Source organism: Lepidochelys kempii, chromosome 13 (assembly GCF_965140265.1).
Source record: "Lepidochelys kempii isolate rLepKem1 chromosome 13, rLepKem1.hap2, whole genome shotgun sequence".
Classification (NCBI taxonomy): Eukaryota; Metazoa; Chordata; order Testudines; family Cheloniidae; genus Lepidochelys; species Lepidochelys kempii.
Genome location: NC_133268.1, coordinates 4127533 through 4141046, shown reverse-complemented (window position 1 = coordinate 4141046; position 13514 = coordinate 4127533). Strand labels below are relative to the sequence as shown.

The 13514-nt window shown below is 39.0% G+C and overlaps 1 protein-coding gene across 8 annotated transcripts in view; it reads left to right on the top strand.

Moving 5' to 3' along the window:
- Window positions 1-13514, top strand: part of ZBTB46 (zinc finger and BTB domain containing 46) — a 109031-nt gene that overhangs the window by 26401 nt on the left and 69116 nt on the right. For all 8 annotated transcript variants that reach the window (XM_073308924.1, XM_073308923.1, XM_073308919.1 and 5 more), the window contains one exon: window positions 3778-4747. In XM_073308924.1, the coding sequence (XP_073165025.1) occupies window positions 3811-4747 (937 nt within the window). In that variant the 5' untranslated portion in view covers window positions 3778-3810. The remainder of the gene's footprint in view (window positions 1-3777; window positions 4748-13514) is intronic.

The window sequence follows — 13514 nt, the reverse complement described above, 5'->3', positions numbered from 1 at the left end:
GGGGAGAGTCCAGAGTTTCACCCCCCAAATGTATCCTCCAGCCTTCTGCTTCCTCTTTAGTGCCCTTAGAAATATGGGCAAGCAAACTAGGATCATCCAACTCCTGCCCTTCTTTGGTTAGTGATTCTTTCATCCTGCCCAGAGGCTGCATCTTCTGCCAAGGTCTTGGTGAGTGGGAAGGAAGGTGATACTTGGTCCTTTATTGCTAGGCTCTAGAATCTAGTAAGAATATACTGAACAGGAAATAGCCAAATCCAGTGAGAAGCTCTCCTCATCCAGTGAGGCTAGCAAGTGCTCTGTCCGTAAGGACAAGGCTAGTAAAGATTGATTCAGGTTAGCTCCAGGGGCTCAGTCTCAAAAGGATCTAGTTAAAGAAGCCCTGCTTGAATTTAAAACAAACAAACAAACAAAAAAACCTAAGAAAGGCACCAGGAGATTCACATCACAAGCTTGCACAGATTCCTTTATCCTAGCCATCTTCAGTCTAGACACTTGCACTGATTTCATCACTGTGGTACAAATGGCTTTTCTCTGTTGGAAGATAACTAGTAATGAGATGTATAGCCAGAAGGCAGACAACACACAAAGAAAAAACATACATATAGTCAAAGTAAGCTGAGGGAAACACAAGTAGTGGCAGAAGTCTTCCTTATCAAATGCTAAAGAAATTCTCTGAACTTCAGATGGAAGGCATTGAAGAAGAAACCCACAAAAGGCTGTTGCTGCCTAAATTCTTCAAGATGGATGAAAATGTTGCTAAATATGCTTGATATTATCCATAGCAAAATGAGGAACAGTAACTCCAAGGGGAGCCTGTTTCCAACCAAGTCCAAGAAGTTGCTCCTTTTCATGTAAACTTTCATGTTGGAATGAGAACACCAAAAGGAAAGAAGACAAATATATAAAAAACCTGTTCACTTCATAACTGAGATTTCTTGCATCTTCCTTTGAATGAATGCATGGATGATGGACCACTCATCTGATCCTATATGGTGGTTCCAATTTCCCAAAAGGCAAAAAGACTTCTACAGCCTCTAAAAGTAGATGCACTAGTGGCTTCTTTAATCAAAAATACTGTCCTTCCATCTGAGAAGGGGGCTTTCAGGAGCCCACTGGTGCAAAATTATGGAGCTGTGGCAGTCAAATCCTCAATCACAGTATTTCTAACAATTTTTTCCTTTCAAGTCCAAACATTGGAAGAACTGATTTTCAAATGTTCTCTCACTTTGGTGAGAGAAGACTGTCTGTCTGTCTGTCTGTCTGTCTGTCTGTCGCTTGTATAGGGTCTTAAGGCTATGTCTACGCTACCCCTGGATCGATGCTCCGGTGATCAATGCACAGGGGGTCAATTTAGTGGATCTACTGAAGACCCGCTAACTCAATGGCAGTTCACTGTCCGGTCGACCCCGGTACTCCACTGGGAACAAGAGGAGCAAGATAAGTCAACGGGAGAGTGTCTCCCGTCTACCTCTAAGTCGACCTAAGCTACGTCAACTCCAGCTATGTTCTTCACGTAGCTGGAGTTGTGAAACTTAAGTTGACTTACCGCAGTAGTGTAGACGTGGGCTAAGATTTGTGGCATGGGTAATGGCTTCCAGTGCAATCTTCAGGACACCTATATCCTGAGGACTACTGGTTGAACCTGGAAATTTACCTGCAGTGATGTCCTCCAGATATTCTGCAGGTACATAGCATCAGCCTCTTCTAATTTGCACCAAAAAGTCTAGCCCTCTTATGGGTTTTGTTTTCCCTGGTACTTCTTTAAAAGAGCTTCTGGTTACTCCCAAGGAAGAGGATAGATATTCCCAAGGAGGAAAATCTAGGGCTTACTCCATCTGGAATTTAAACACCAAAAATAACACATGGCTACCAGTTCTACCTGTCCAAGGATTCCTCCTCCCTTGGAAGAGGCTACTGTTTTCAACTGTCACTGGTCAAAGAAGATACTATGCCATGGAATTCTCACATTCCTGTTGAGACCGTTATCTTCTTGCAGACCTCAAGGAACCTCTGCGGACAGAGCAATGTGTGAAACAGTAGCTCACCTTCTGAAGTTTGAAGTCATCAGAGAGGTCCCTCAAATGGAGAGGTCTTACAGCATACTATTGATCTTCTTTTTTTTTCTCTCTCTCCTTTTTTTCCTGAAGATTTTGGGTTCAGATTCTGTCACTCTAAGACAGAGGTGACTTATTTAATGCTATATGGAAACCATATGTGGACTATGTTCATGCTGATATTGGAGTATTTAAAAATAATAATTAAATAGTAGTTTATCACTTCACTTGTGAATTTGATCCTACTTGCGTTATGGAAAAAATGTTAACCTTAACACATCTTGTTTTATGAATTTCTTTAGAAGAAACAAGTTAGAACATTTAGCAGCTTTAAGAGGGAAGACTTCTGCTGGCAGTTAAAAAAAAAAAAACAACAAAACAAAACTATACATTTAAATTAAAGATTGTCAGGGAATATATATTGATGTTGGCAACGCTAGTAGCGTCATCCAGGCTTGGCAGGAATCTGCTATAAGGGTCTTCTGAATTGGTGGGTAAAAGTCCAAGTCTGATGCAAAAGATATTGTTTTGGAAGTCAGAGAATCCTTACTATGCATACATCCACAGTATTTGGTGAACAAATAGTGTTTTAGGGGCCCTTGATTGAAAAAAGGGTGTTTATATAGAGACTAAATCAAATCCATTCCATTCAAAAAGTATGCCTGGCAAATAAATTTATTGTGACACTAAAAATGGTACAGACTAACACGGCTGCTACTCTGAAACCTGTAAAAATGTTTTGATCGTAAATAGAAAATGAGTTAAAGTTCAGGTGAAATTAACTTCATAGTCTTTATACATTAAAACTTTACTTGATTGAGTGGGGATTTAAAATTTTCCGAAATGTGGTTTCAGATCTGTTTTTTCTCTGACACTGTAACGGCATTATAGCCCCAAAGCAACAATATAGCAAAGTAAATGGCTAGTTTCAATTGACTTTTACTGTTTGAGGATTTAGAGTATTTAGTGTGCTGTACATAAGTTGGGCTTTTCCCCCCTAAGGAAATACTACTGCTACAGGATACTATTCAGTGGTTTGCATCCATTAGCATAGTTTCAACTCTAGTTCTTATTTATCAAGTCTTAAATGATAAAAACTGACAGGTATTTTACCAGGACCATTTCAGTAACACACAGCTTGTCTACAGCACTAACATGTTGCACATTAATTGGACCATGTTGACTGCTGGTGTGCACTAAAGATTCCCTAGTGTTCTCTGACTTAGTGCTGCTTGAAACAGTACTATGTTAAAGCACACTAGGGAACCTTTAGTGCACACCAGCAGGGTATTCACGCAACAATTAATGCAAAACATGTTACTGCACTTTAGAAATCATACCTCCCATAGTGTGCATTATCCCACTGTGTGTACAAGCCCTTACTGACAAGCTTTTTCACCGTAATCCTGTGTTAATTTAAAGTATAATCAGTGGTACATGTAAAATAATGTCTGAGATGTTCCTGTATATTAGGGAGTTGAACTTCCACTCTGATTGCTCTTAATAATGTGAATTATTTGAATACTAGCATCATGGTTAAGATTAATCACATAAGGAACACACAATCTGTGCTAGGAAATAATTTTTGTTTTATGATGACAAGATAATCCTCGAAGAGCATTTAGTGTGGTGCAGTTTCAGTTCCTTTCACCAGTGCTATTGACAAAATACATTTTTACATTTGTTTTGCATTTTGAGGTAATGCTTTCCTTTCTCCCTCCAGAGTCTGTGGACGAGGAAACACAAAGATTCCCAAATGAATAACCGAAAGGAAGATATGGAGATTGCCTCCCATTACCGTCATCTGCTTCGTGAGCTCAATGAGCAGAGACAGCATGGCATCCTCTGTGATGTTTGCATTATAGTGGAGGGGAAGATCTTTAAGGCTCACAAAAATGTCCTGCTCGGGAGCAGCCGCTACTTCAAGACTCTTTACTGCCAGGTGCAGAAGACATCTGACCAGGCCACAGTCACTCATTTAGACATTGTAACTGCACAGGGCTTTAAAGCCATCATTGACTTCATGTATTCTGCACACTTAGCACTGACGAGCAGAAATGTCATTGAGGTGATGTCAGCTGCTAGCTATCTCCAGATGACTGATATTGTACAAGCTTGTCACAATTTCATAAAGGCAGCTCTTGACATAAGTATAAAGTCTGATGCCTCAGATGATCTTGTTGATTATGAACTTGGGGCCGCTTCCAGCAGTAGTACAGATGCTTTGATTTCAGCAGTGGTGGCTGGTAGGAGTATTTCTCCGTGGTTAGCTCGACGAACAAGTCCCGCGAACTCTTCTGGAGATTCGGCCATTGCTAGCTGTCATGAAGGAGGGAGCAGCTATGGAAAAGAGGATCAGGAACCAAAAACAGATAGCCATGATGACATTTCATCCCAGTCTCTTTGGTCCAGTGACATGGGCTATGGGTCTTTGCGTATCAAAGAGGAGCAAATTTCACCATCTCACTATGGAGGGAATGAATTGCGTTCTGCCAAGGATAGTGCAATACAGAACACTTTCTCAGAACAAGGAGCAGGGGATGGCTGGCAACCAACTGGACGCAGAAAGAACAGAAAAAATAAAGAAACTGTGCGTCATATTACACAGCAAGTAGAGACTGACAGCAGGGCAAGCTCTCCAGTGCCATCTTTTTTATCTGCCTCAGGATGGCCGTACAACAGTCGTGACCCAAGTAAGGTTTTGTTTTGGTTTTTTTTCTTTTGATTTTCAGCAATGAGCAGCTGTAGTAATGCAAATATAGATAGTATTTTGCTTATAGCACACTTCTCATTCACTGAAATAAAAATATTATGAACTTCTGGGGATTGATAATGGAATATAGAACCTTTATATCTTTAGGTTATTTATCCAAACTTATCCCTGGATAGTAGAGAACTGAAGTCATAGTCATCTCATAGGTATTAATTTGCGAATAAAATAGTGGCTTAAGTCAGGTCCTTGATGTACAATTGTCTGTCACCAAAACTGCCATTCTTACTAGCAGTGTTGGTAAAGGATTGAAACGGGACTTGACCACCTGCTAGATTAATCATTTCAGGTCAGGGTTGAGGAGCACTGGTTGTATAGAGCAAGGAGTCTTTTTTAATTGCTACTGCATGTGCTCTAATCTCTGCATCTTAATGAGACTACTGTTCCTAACACTGCCTTCTGGTATCTACAGGAGCGCCAATTTCACTCATATGGCCTGCTTAGATCACTCCTCAATGGAGGAACAGCTATGGTGTTGACAGAGGGGGCGATTAAGGACAACATAGTATCCATGTTCCTCCTTAATCAAATGTCAGCCAAGTGTTTAGTGGCTTTAAGAATGGAATCCTCATGTCATTTCATGGTTTAGACCATCTATTGGTTTATTATGAATATCTGCAGTCTTTCAGATGAGCAGGTTTAAATGCATTGCAAGGGAGACAAATACACTCTTCGCCTCTTTTGAATTTTCATCAGTGTTTTTCTTTTAAAATAATATGAAAATTGTCCAGCTACATTCACTTTATCCACCAATTATTTAGGTTCAAGAATAAATATTTGCCTGTCAAAGTTATGGCTGAGATTTTCAAAGGAGCCTGAGCGTGTTAAGTGCCCAACTGCAGTTGAATTTCAATGAGTACAAGGTGCTCAACTCCCTTGGCCTTCTTTGGAAATCCCAGCCTGTCATGAGTTATTAACAAAATCTGTTACGGCATGCTGGTACATAAAGTCAGGAAAGGGGGGAGAGGGGTGTGTGGGTGGGTGTGTGCGTGTGTATGAGAGAGAGAGAGAGAGAGAGAGAGAGGTGTAATGTGTAAAGTAAATACGTTTATATGTTTTCATATATCTTGTAAGAAACAGAATTATAATTTTAGGGGAAAAATCTACATAATTGATCCTATTTGAAGTTGAAGGGCAGTATTAGTGAAATATTTCTGGTCTGGAATTTGAATGTTAAATGTCATGGAAAGTCAAATTAGATGGAATGGATAACAGTCTAGAAATACTTTTGGATTTATTTTGTTGCGTGCAGCAACAAGCTTGCATATAATTTTGATCGTCCTTATTGGTTAATGATAAAAACCTAAACAATTTTAATTTAAAACCAACAATGCCAAATGACACTGGCTTATAATGAATTTTGGATTTATAGTTCTCAAACTTCAGGGTATTCTTGAATAAAGCCTGTTGTTCCCAGTTAAGTGCCTATGATGCTGTTCAAGCATAAGTGTTTCTGGCTTGCACACCACCCCATAAAAACCACTCAAGCAATTTATATTATTCACACTGTGGACATTTTTGGACTGGTTTATAGAGTAAAATACAAGTATGCTGGAATGGCTGCAAAAATGGAACTGAAAAACTAATTGCAGGGATATGTTCGAGGATTGTTTTAAAAATATAGTTTCTTAAAACATATGTCAGAGATATTCAGTGGCATAATACAAGAGATTCTGCTGTTGGAATTAATAGGGTCTGTGTCACTGAGTACCTAATGATTAAGGTACTGAACAGTATTAACATGAAAATGGTCACAAAAACACCCCACTCCCACCCAAAAGAGACTTCCAGCGTTGATTCAGTGCAGTCTTCAGACATCTGCTTCAGTGGACACTATCAAATAGTTTAGAGTGGCCTTAAATCTACGTTTTATGTGTTAAAACTAGGGCTGTCAAGCGATTACAAAAATTAATTGCAATTAATCACGCTGTTAAACAATAGAATACCATTTATTTAAATATTTTTGAATGTTTTCTACATTTTCAAATATATTGATTTCGTTTACAACACAGAATACAAAGTGTACAGTGCTCACTTTATATTTTTTACAAATATTGGCACTGTAAAAAACAATAGTATTTTACAATTCACTTAATACAAGTATTGTAGTGCAATCTCTTTATCATGAAAATTGAACTTACAAATATAGAATTATGTACAAAAAAAACTGCATTCAAAAATAAAACAATGTAAAATTTTAGAGCCTACAAGTCCTCTCATTCGTACTTCTTGTTCAGCCAATCGCTCAGACAAACAAGTTTGGTTACAATTTGCAGGAGATTATGCTGCCTCCTCCTTGTTTACAGTGTCACCTGAAAGTGAGAACTGGCATTTGCATGGCACAGTTGTAGTTGCCCTCACAAGATATTTATGTGCCAGATGCCCTAAAAATTCATATGTCCCTTCATGCTTCAGCCACCATTCCAGAGGACTTGCACCCATGCTGATGACAAGTTCTGCTCCATAACGATCCAAAGTGAAGTGATCCCATGCATGTTGATTTTTATCATACGAGTCAGATCCCACCAGCAGAAGGTTGATTTTCTTTTTGGTGGTTCAGGTCCTGTAGTTTTCACATCTGAGTGTTGTTCTTTTAAGAATTCTGAAAGCATGCTCCACACCTTATTCCTCTCAGATTTTGGAAGGCACTTCAGAATCTTAAACCTTGGGTCAAGTGCTGTTGCTATCTTTAGAAATCTCACATTGATACCTTCTTTGCTCAGATCTGCTCTGAAAGTGTTCTTAAAATGAACACGTGCTGGGTCATCATCCAGGACTGCTACAACATGAAATATATAGCAGAATGTGGTTAAAACAGAACAGGAGACACAATTCTCCCCTAAGGAGTTCAGTCACAAATTTAATTAACACATTTTTTTAATGAGCGTCATCAGCATGGAAGCATGTCCTCTGGAATGGTGGCCGAAGCAGGAAGGGGCATACAAATGTTTAGTATATCTGGCATGTAAATACCTTGCAACGCCGCCTGCAAAAGTGCCATGCGGATGCCTGTTCACTTTCAGATGACGTAAATAAGAAGCAGGCAGCAGTATCTCCCATAAATGTAAACAAACTTGTTTTTTTAGCAATTGGCTGAACAAGAAGTAGGACTGAGTGGACTTGTAGGCTCTAAAGTTTTACATGGTTGTGTTTTTGAGAGCAATTATGTAACAAAAAGTAAATCTACATTTGAAAGTTACTCTTTCACGATAAAGAGATTGCACTACGGTACTTGTATGAGCTGAATTGAAAAATACTATTTTGTTTATCATTTTTTACAGTGCAAATATTTGAAATAAAAAATAGTATAAAGTGAGCACTGTACACTTCGTATTCTTTGTTGTAATAGAAATCAATATATTTGAAAGTGTAGAAAAACACCCAAAATATTTAGTAAATTTTAATTGGTATTCTATTGTTTAACAATGCAATTAGTCACAATTAATTTTTTTAATCAGGTTTAATTTTTTTGAGTTAATTGCATGAGTTAACTGCAATTAACTGACAGTCCTAGTTAAACCACATGTAGATCCTAATTAGTAGAACTTGTTTTGTTTTTTTAAAAAAAGATTTAGCTAAAGATTCCAGTAGTGCCAGTAGATCAGAAAGAGAAACTAATTAGAAATACTCTTATTTATTGTTCACTGTTGAAATTGAGTGAAATGCCAGAAATAAACACACAGGGGTGATGCCAGCAGAGATGGGGACCTACAGAGATCTGGCTGCTGCACCACAAACACTATGGTCCTGAATACAGGCAATCTTGCTGAAGAAGGGAGATATCTGAAGGCTGACCAGCCCATGGTATTCCCACTTAAGCCAGCTCAAGAATTGATCAGAAATAGAATTCTCCTCCCTTTACTGTTGCAGAGTGATGTTGCTCCTCTCCACAAGACTCTGTTGCCTGCCACAAGAGTGGGCTTGAATTGAGTGCTAATCAGCACACTTCTGCGAGAGCACTGTGTGATCCACCATAGTGCCTGAATCAATCCCTAAAAGTGTTTTAAGTGACTGAGAGACACTGTTTTTCTGTTTCACACCTTGTGTATTTGCTTTCTGTTTCTGGTTACAACTTAATCTTTGGTTTCCACAGTATGCATCCGATGAAGTGAGCTGTAGCTCACGAAAGCTTATGCTCAAATAAATTGGTTAGTCTCTAAGGTGCCACAAGTACTCCTTTTCTTTTTACAAAATTATTTGAGCATAAGCTTTCGTGAGCTACAGCTCACTTCATCGGATGCATTCAGTGGAAAATACAGTGGGGAGATTTATATACACAGAGAGCATGAAACAATGGGTGTTACCATACACACTGTAAAGAGAGTGATCACTTAAGGTGGGCTATTACCAGCGGGGGGGGGGGGGGGGGGAGACACACCTTTTGTAGTGATGATCAAGGTGGGCCATTTCCAGCAGTTGACAAGAACGTCTGAGGAACGGGGGCGGTGATACTTAGGATGTTTGCCTGTTGCAAATTTCCTTCCTGTGCCCAACTCTGCAGGTACATTGGATGAAATGAAATCTAATTAAATAGGCTATTCATGTGAGTTCATTTCACCATTCCAGTGGGTGGAGATAGGAGTGGAGGAAGTGGTCAACAAAGCTCTTACTTTTTGCTGTGAGAAATAGGGCTTTCTGCCTCAAATTAATATTTCCCATCTCCAGCAGGTGGAAGCAACCCTCTTGCTAGTTACTAGATCTACTAAGCTGCTAGGCTTCAGAGCTGAGCTTAGGTTAGTCACTGATATTTTTTGGTTTCTTTAGCTTCTTAATTACTTATTTATTTAGTGTCCAAAAATATGCTAAGCACCTCACAAACCTGTAATAGATAGGCCACAGCCCGGGAGAACTGATCAGCTAAATAAGTAAAAACAAGAGATGATGGCAAATGCATGCCATATGTAAGCAAAGTGTTAAGATATTTAGCAAGTTTTGTTACCATTTACCTTTTAACAAATTCCAGCCCCCTCCTTACTGTGAATTTAATAGCCTCCACCCTAATGAAAACCTTTTCAAACTGTCCCTAACTTTTTATGTAAGGTTCTTTGTCCTGTTCACTAATCTGGAAGTGATCTTACCCATTCAGTCCATATCCAAAGGGAAAAAAGTACTACCTCAATATTGAGGGAATTGGTGCTTGATATACCATTGTAATGTGTGTGTTTGGGATACCTAGGAGAAAAAAATATTTACAACTTACTTTTTTTTTCGAGGCCCCGTTTCCTCTTCATTCTGTTGAAATCTGACTAGAAGTATCTTGAGACTTCTGATTGTCCTGGAATTAAGTCTTTTAGAATAGTATGGCCTGTGATGGGATGTTAGATGGGGTGGGATCTGAGTTACTACAGAGAATTCTTTCCTAGGTATCTGGCTGGTGAATCTTGCCCATATGCTTAGGGTTCAGCTGATCACCATATTTGGGGTCGGGAAGGAATTTTCCTCCAGGGCAGATTGGCAGAAGCCCTGGAGGTTTTTCACCTTCCTCTGTAGCATGGGGCATGGGTCACTTGCTGGAGGATTCTCTGTTCCTTGAAGTCTTTAAACCATGATTTGAGGATTTCAGTAGCTCCGACATAGGTGAGAGGTTTATCGCAGGAGTGGGTGGGTGAGATTCTGTGGCCTGTGTTTTGCAGGAGGTCAGACTAGATGATCATAATGGTCCCTTCTGACCTTAATATCTATGAATACTGCCAGGCCAAGGGTTAGTATAGACCATCTGGCAGCCTAAAATGATGATTCACTGAAGGCCATTACAGGTTTATAGTCTGAAAGTGTTGATACCTTGCTCTGGGAATTGTGTGGTGTGAGCACTTGTTCTTCCCTAGAATTTTCTCTAGGCCCTATAGAAACAGGAAGAAGCATGATCATGTGTGGATTTTGGAGTGGGGAGGAGAATAATACAGGGTTCCATTGTTATCACAAAGTCCCCTCAATTTAATGGTAACTTTTGAGGGGTGGGTATTTTAGAGTTGCTGGGTTGACACAGGAAAAGAATGAAAGTAATTTTCTTTCTTCTTAGGACTTGAAGTAACGAGTGCTAGACCCGAAACCCCTCCTGTGTTTTGCAGAAACAATTAATGTATTAAAACTTTGATGCTGTTATGGAGTTTATTATATAGTAAGCTATTTTCTGAAATTCTTTGCTAGTGTACACAACTGAACTGTAAAGGAGCTACCAGTCCTTTGGGTAATGGTGCTTATTTCAGTGAGAAACATACAGGCACTGCATATTAGAAAGGTCCTACATACCAAAGCAGACTATGGAGTGGAGCTTCAAACCCAGAAATAATCAGATTCTTGGTGGAAAGGCTGAGAATAATCCATGGATCTGTTGATTCCGTATCCCAGATGTGAATAGAGACACCGCTTTGCTTTCCTGAATTCCACTACATGGCAGGCCAGTTAAATAAATAAGGCAAACATCTGGAGTGATTCTGATAATATTGTATTGGCCACAGGCACCATGGTACTTGGATACCACAGAAATAGCAAATGGGGAAAGGGATTCTTACTGTTCGCCGTGAATTCTGGATCCACTTTCTCCAGGAAGGAATGCAGAAGCAGGATTTGTGAAAGAATCTGGAGTAAATTGAGATTCTAGACTGCTGAAAATGTGATGGGAATCAGATAAATTGCAGTTTCTGAAGGATGGCCGTAATCGTATAAATGTTAGTGCATCCCCTCTCATTGAGATCTTCGGTGGTATGGGGGGCTGAAAAAGGTTCTAGCTTGGTGAAGTAGGCTAAGGTAGCCGTGTGGTCCAGTTTGTGTGTTTCCTGGCATCTGTGGACACATTATTTGGCTGAAAGGGTCTTTCATGCAGATGTAGATTAATCTGTATTTTTCTTTAGTGCTTTTTCTGTGTTCCTATCCCATTGCTATTTGGATTAGTGTAAATTGTTTTGCCAGTCTCTTTCCCTTTCCTCATATCTGGAATATGCTGGGTTTTTTTCGCTTATAATTTAGTATACTTTAATTGTCTTACCTGTCAGTTGCTTTCCTATGAGATGCCTGTCAATCCACCACTCCTTTTTTCAGTTTGGGGAAAAAGGCACTATACTATTTGCTCTGTGTTTTAAGTGTATGCTATTTAGTTGTTCTTCTAGCAGGGTAGAGCAAAGGGGGTAAGGTTCATGGGATGTTCTTGTTTACTGACATCTCTACACTGTATTCATATCTGCCAAGTAATAGGAGCAACCACCGTCACAGGATTACTAGATCTTCACTTGGTTAATCTGCTAGTTTCTTTTCTGCAAGTCATTTATTTGAAATAAAGTACTCCAGTGTTCTTTTAAGAAGGAATTGAGACTTGTGGAAAGATGTATGCTCCTTTACAGTAAGCCTTTTCTGACCACGTTTACTGGAATCACAACTTTTAAAAGGTAAATTGAGAAATGTATTTTCACATTGCAACTTTTGCACAATTGTTTAACCAAGAAGAAGCTTTTTTACAGAGATTTAGCTTAAGAATTTGGCTGGCTTATTTTTCACCTCCTTGTTATAAACCCTTTAGCATTAGTAGAGAATTAAAATGTTGCTTCTTGGATTATTCTGAATATAAAAGAAGCATCTGAAGTTTCAGACAAGGTCTTGTTTATTTTTAGTTAGTGTTAGGAATATTCCTTTTTCCAGGATTAAATAGAGTCAGACTCTGGACTATAGGATTTGATGGTATTAAAGGTTGGCCTCACAGAGATCAGTTATCTTCACAGGAAGAGCTGTTAGCCTTGCAAAACAGAGGTGTTGCTTTTTTCATATAATTGAAACTTCTGCCATTCTTTTTGTTTGAGAAATTTATGAACAGTTTTTGCTAATACATGTCAACTCAAGCACAGTAGTTCTGGTAAAGAAATTTATTTCTAAGAAAACACTCCCACTCGTATCTTTTAAATCCTTTCTCCCAAAAGCTTGGAGTGTTTTTGTTTTCCTTTGTTTTTTAACTATTAACAATGTCATGTAGCAGTAGATGATGATTTTTCAAACCAAAACTGAACACATTCGTTTTCCAAGATACAGAGTCTGTGGAACTTACAACCAAGTTTCAGCAACTAGCACGCATAATAGCTATATTTTGAATGAGAGGCTCTAGTTATATTAATCTTATTGGGGTTTGAAGGGATATAGCTACCTTTTGTGGCCAAATTCGTCTGCCATCACAACTGAGTCATATTTCCAAGATGTACGTTGTGCATTTATTATCTAATTAATATTAAAATGCCTTAAAATTTTTGGGACCTGAGAAACCCAACTCTCAAGTCAAAACCCTTTTATGCTATGCAACATTTCCTGTTGCCAGTGACGTGGAAGGCTCAGCCACATAGTTGGATCAGAACTCCACACAATCCTGTTGCCTACTGTTGGAGGACTATTGTCTGTAGTCCTGGTGGAGAATTCAGCTGGCTGCATGCTCTACTATTTTGAAGAGGAAAGCAAGAATGCTAAATGATACGGAAGGGTGTTTGTAAAATTGAACAAGAATAAAAGCAAGAGAAAACATGCAGTCTCTTCATCCTCTAATATTTTCATACAGTATTTTAACTCTCTAAGCATATAGCATCAACTTAACTGTGTTTCTTTAAAGAGTAGAGGAGAAAGTGCCTATAGGCTAACAGAGCAGTGCAAGAATTTGGTGTGTGTTCAAACTAGTGTCAAAATGTCAACAAACTATTTCCATTTTCACATAAGCTGAA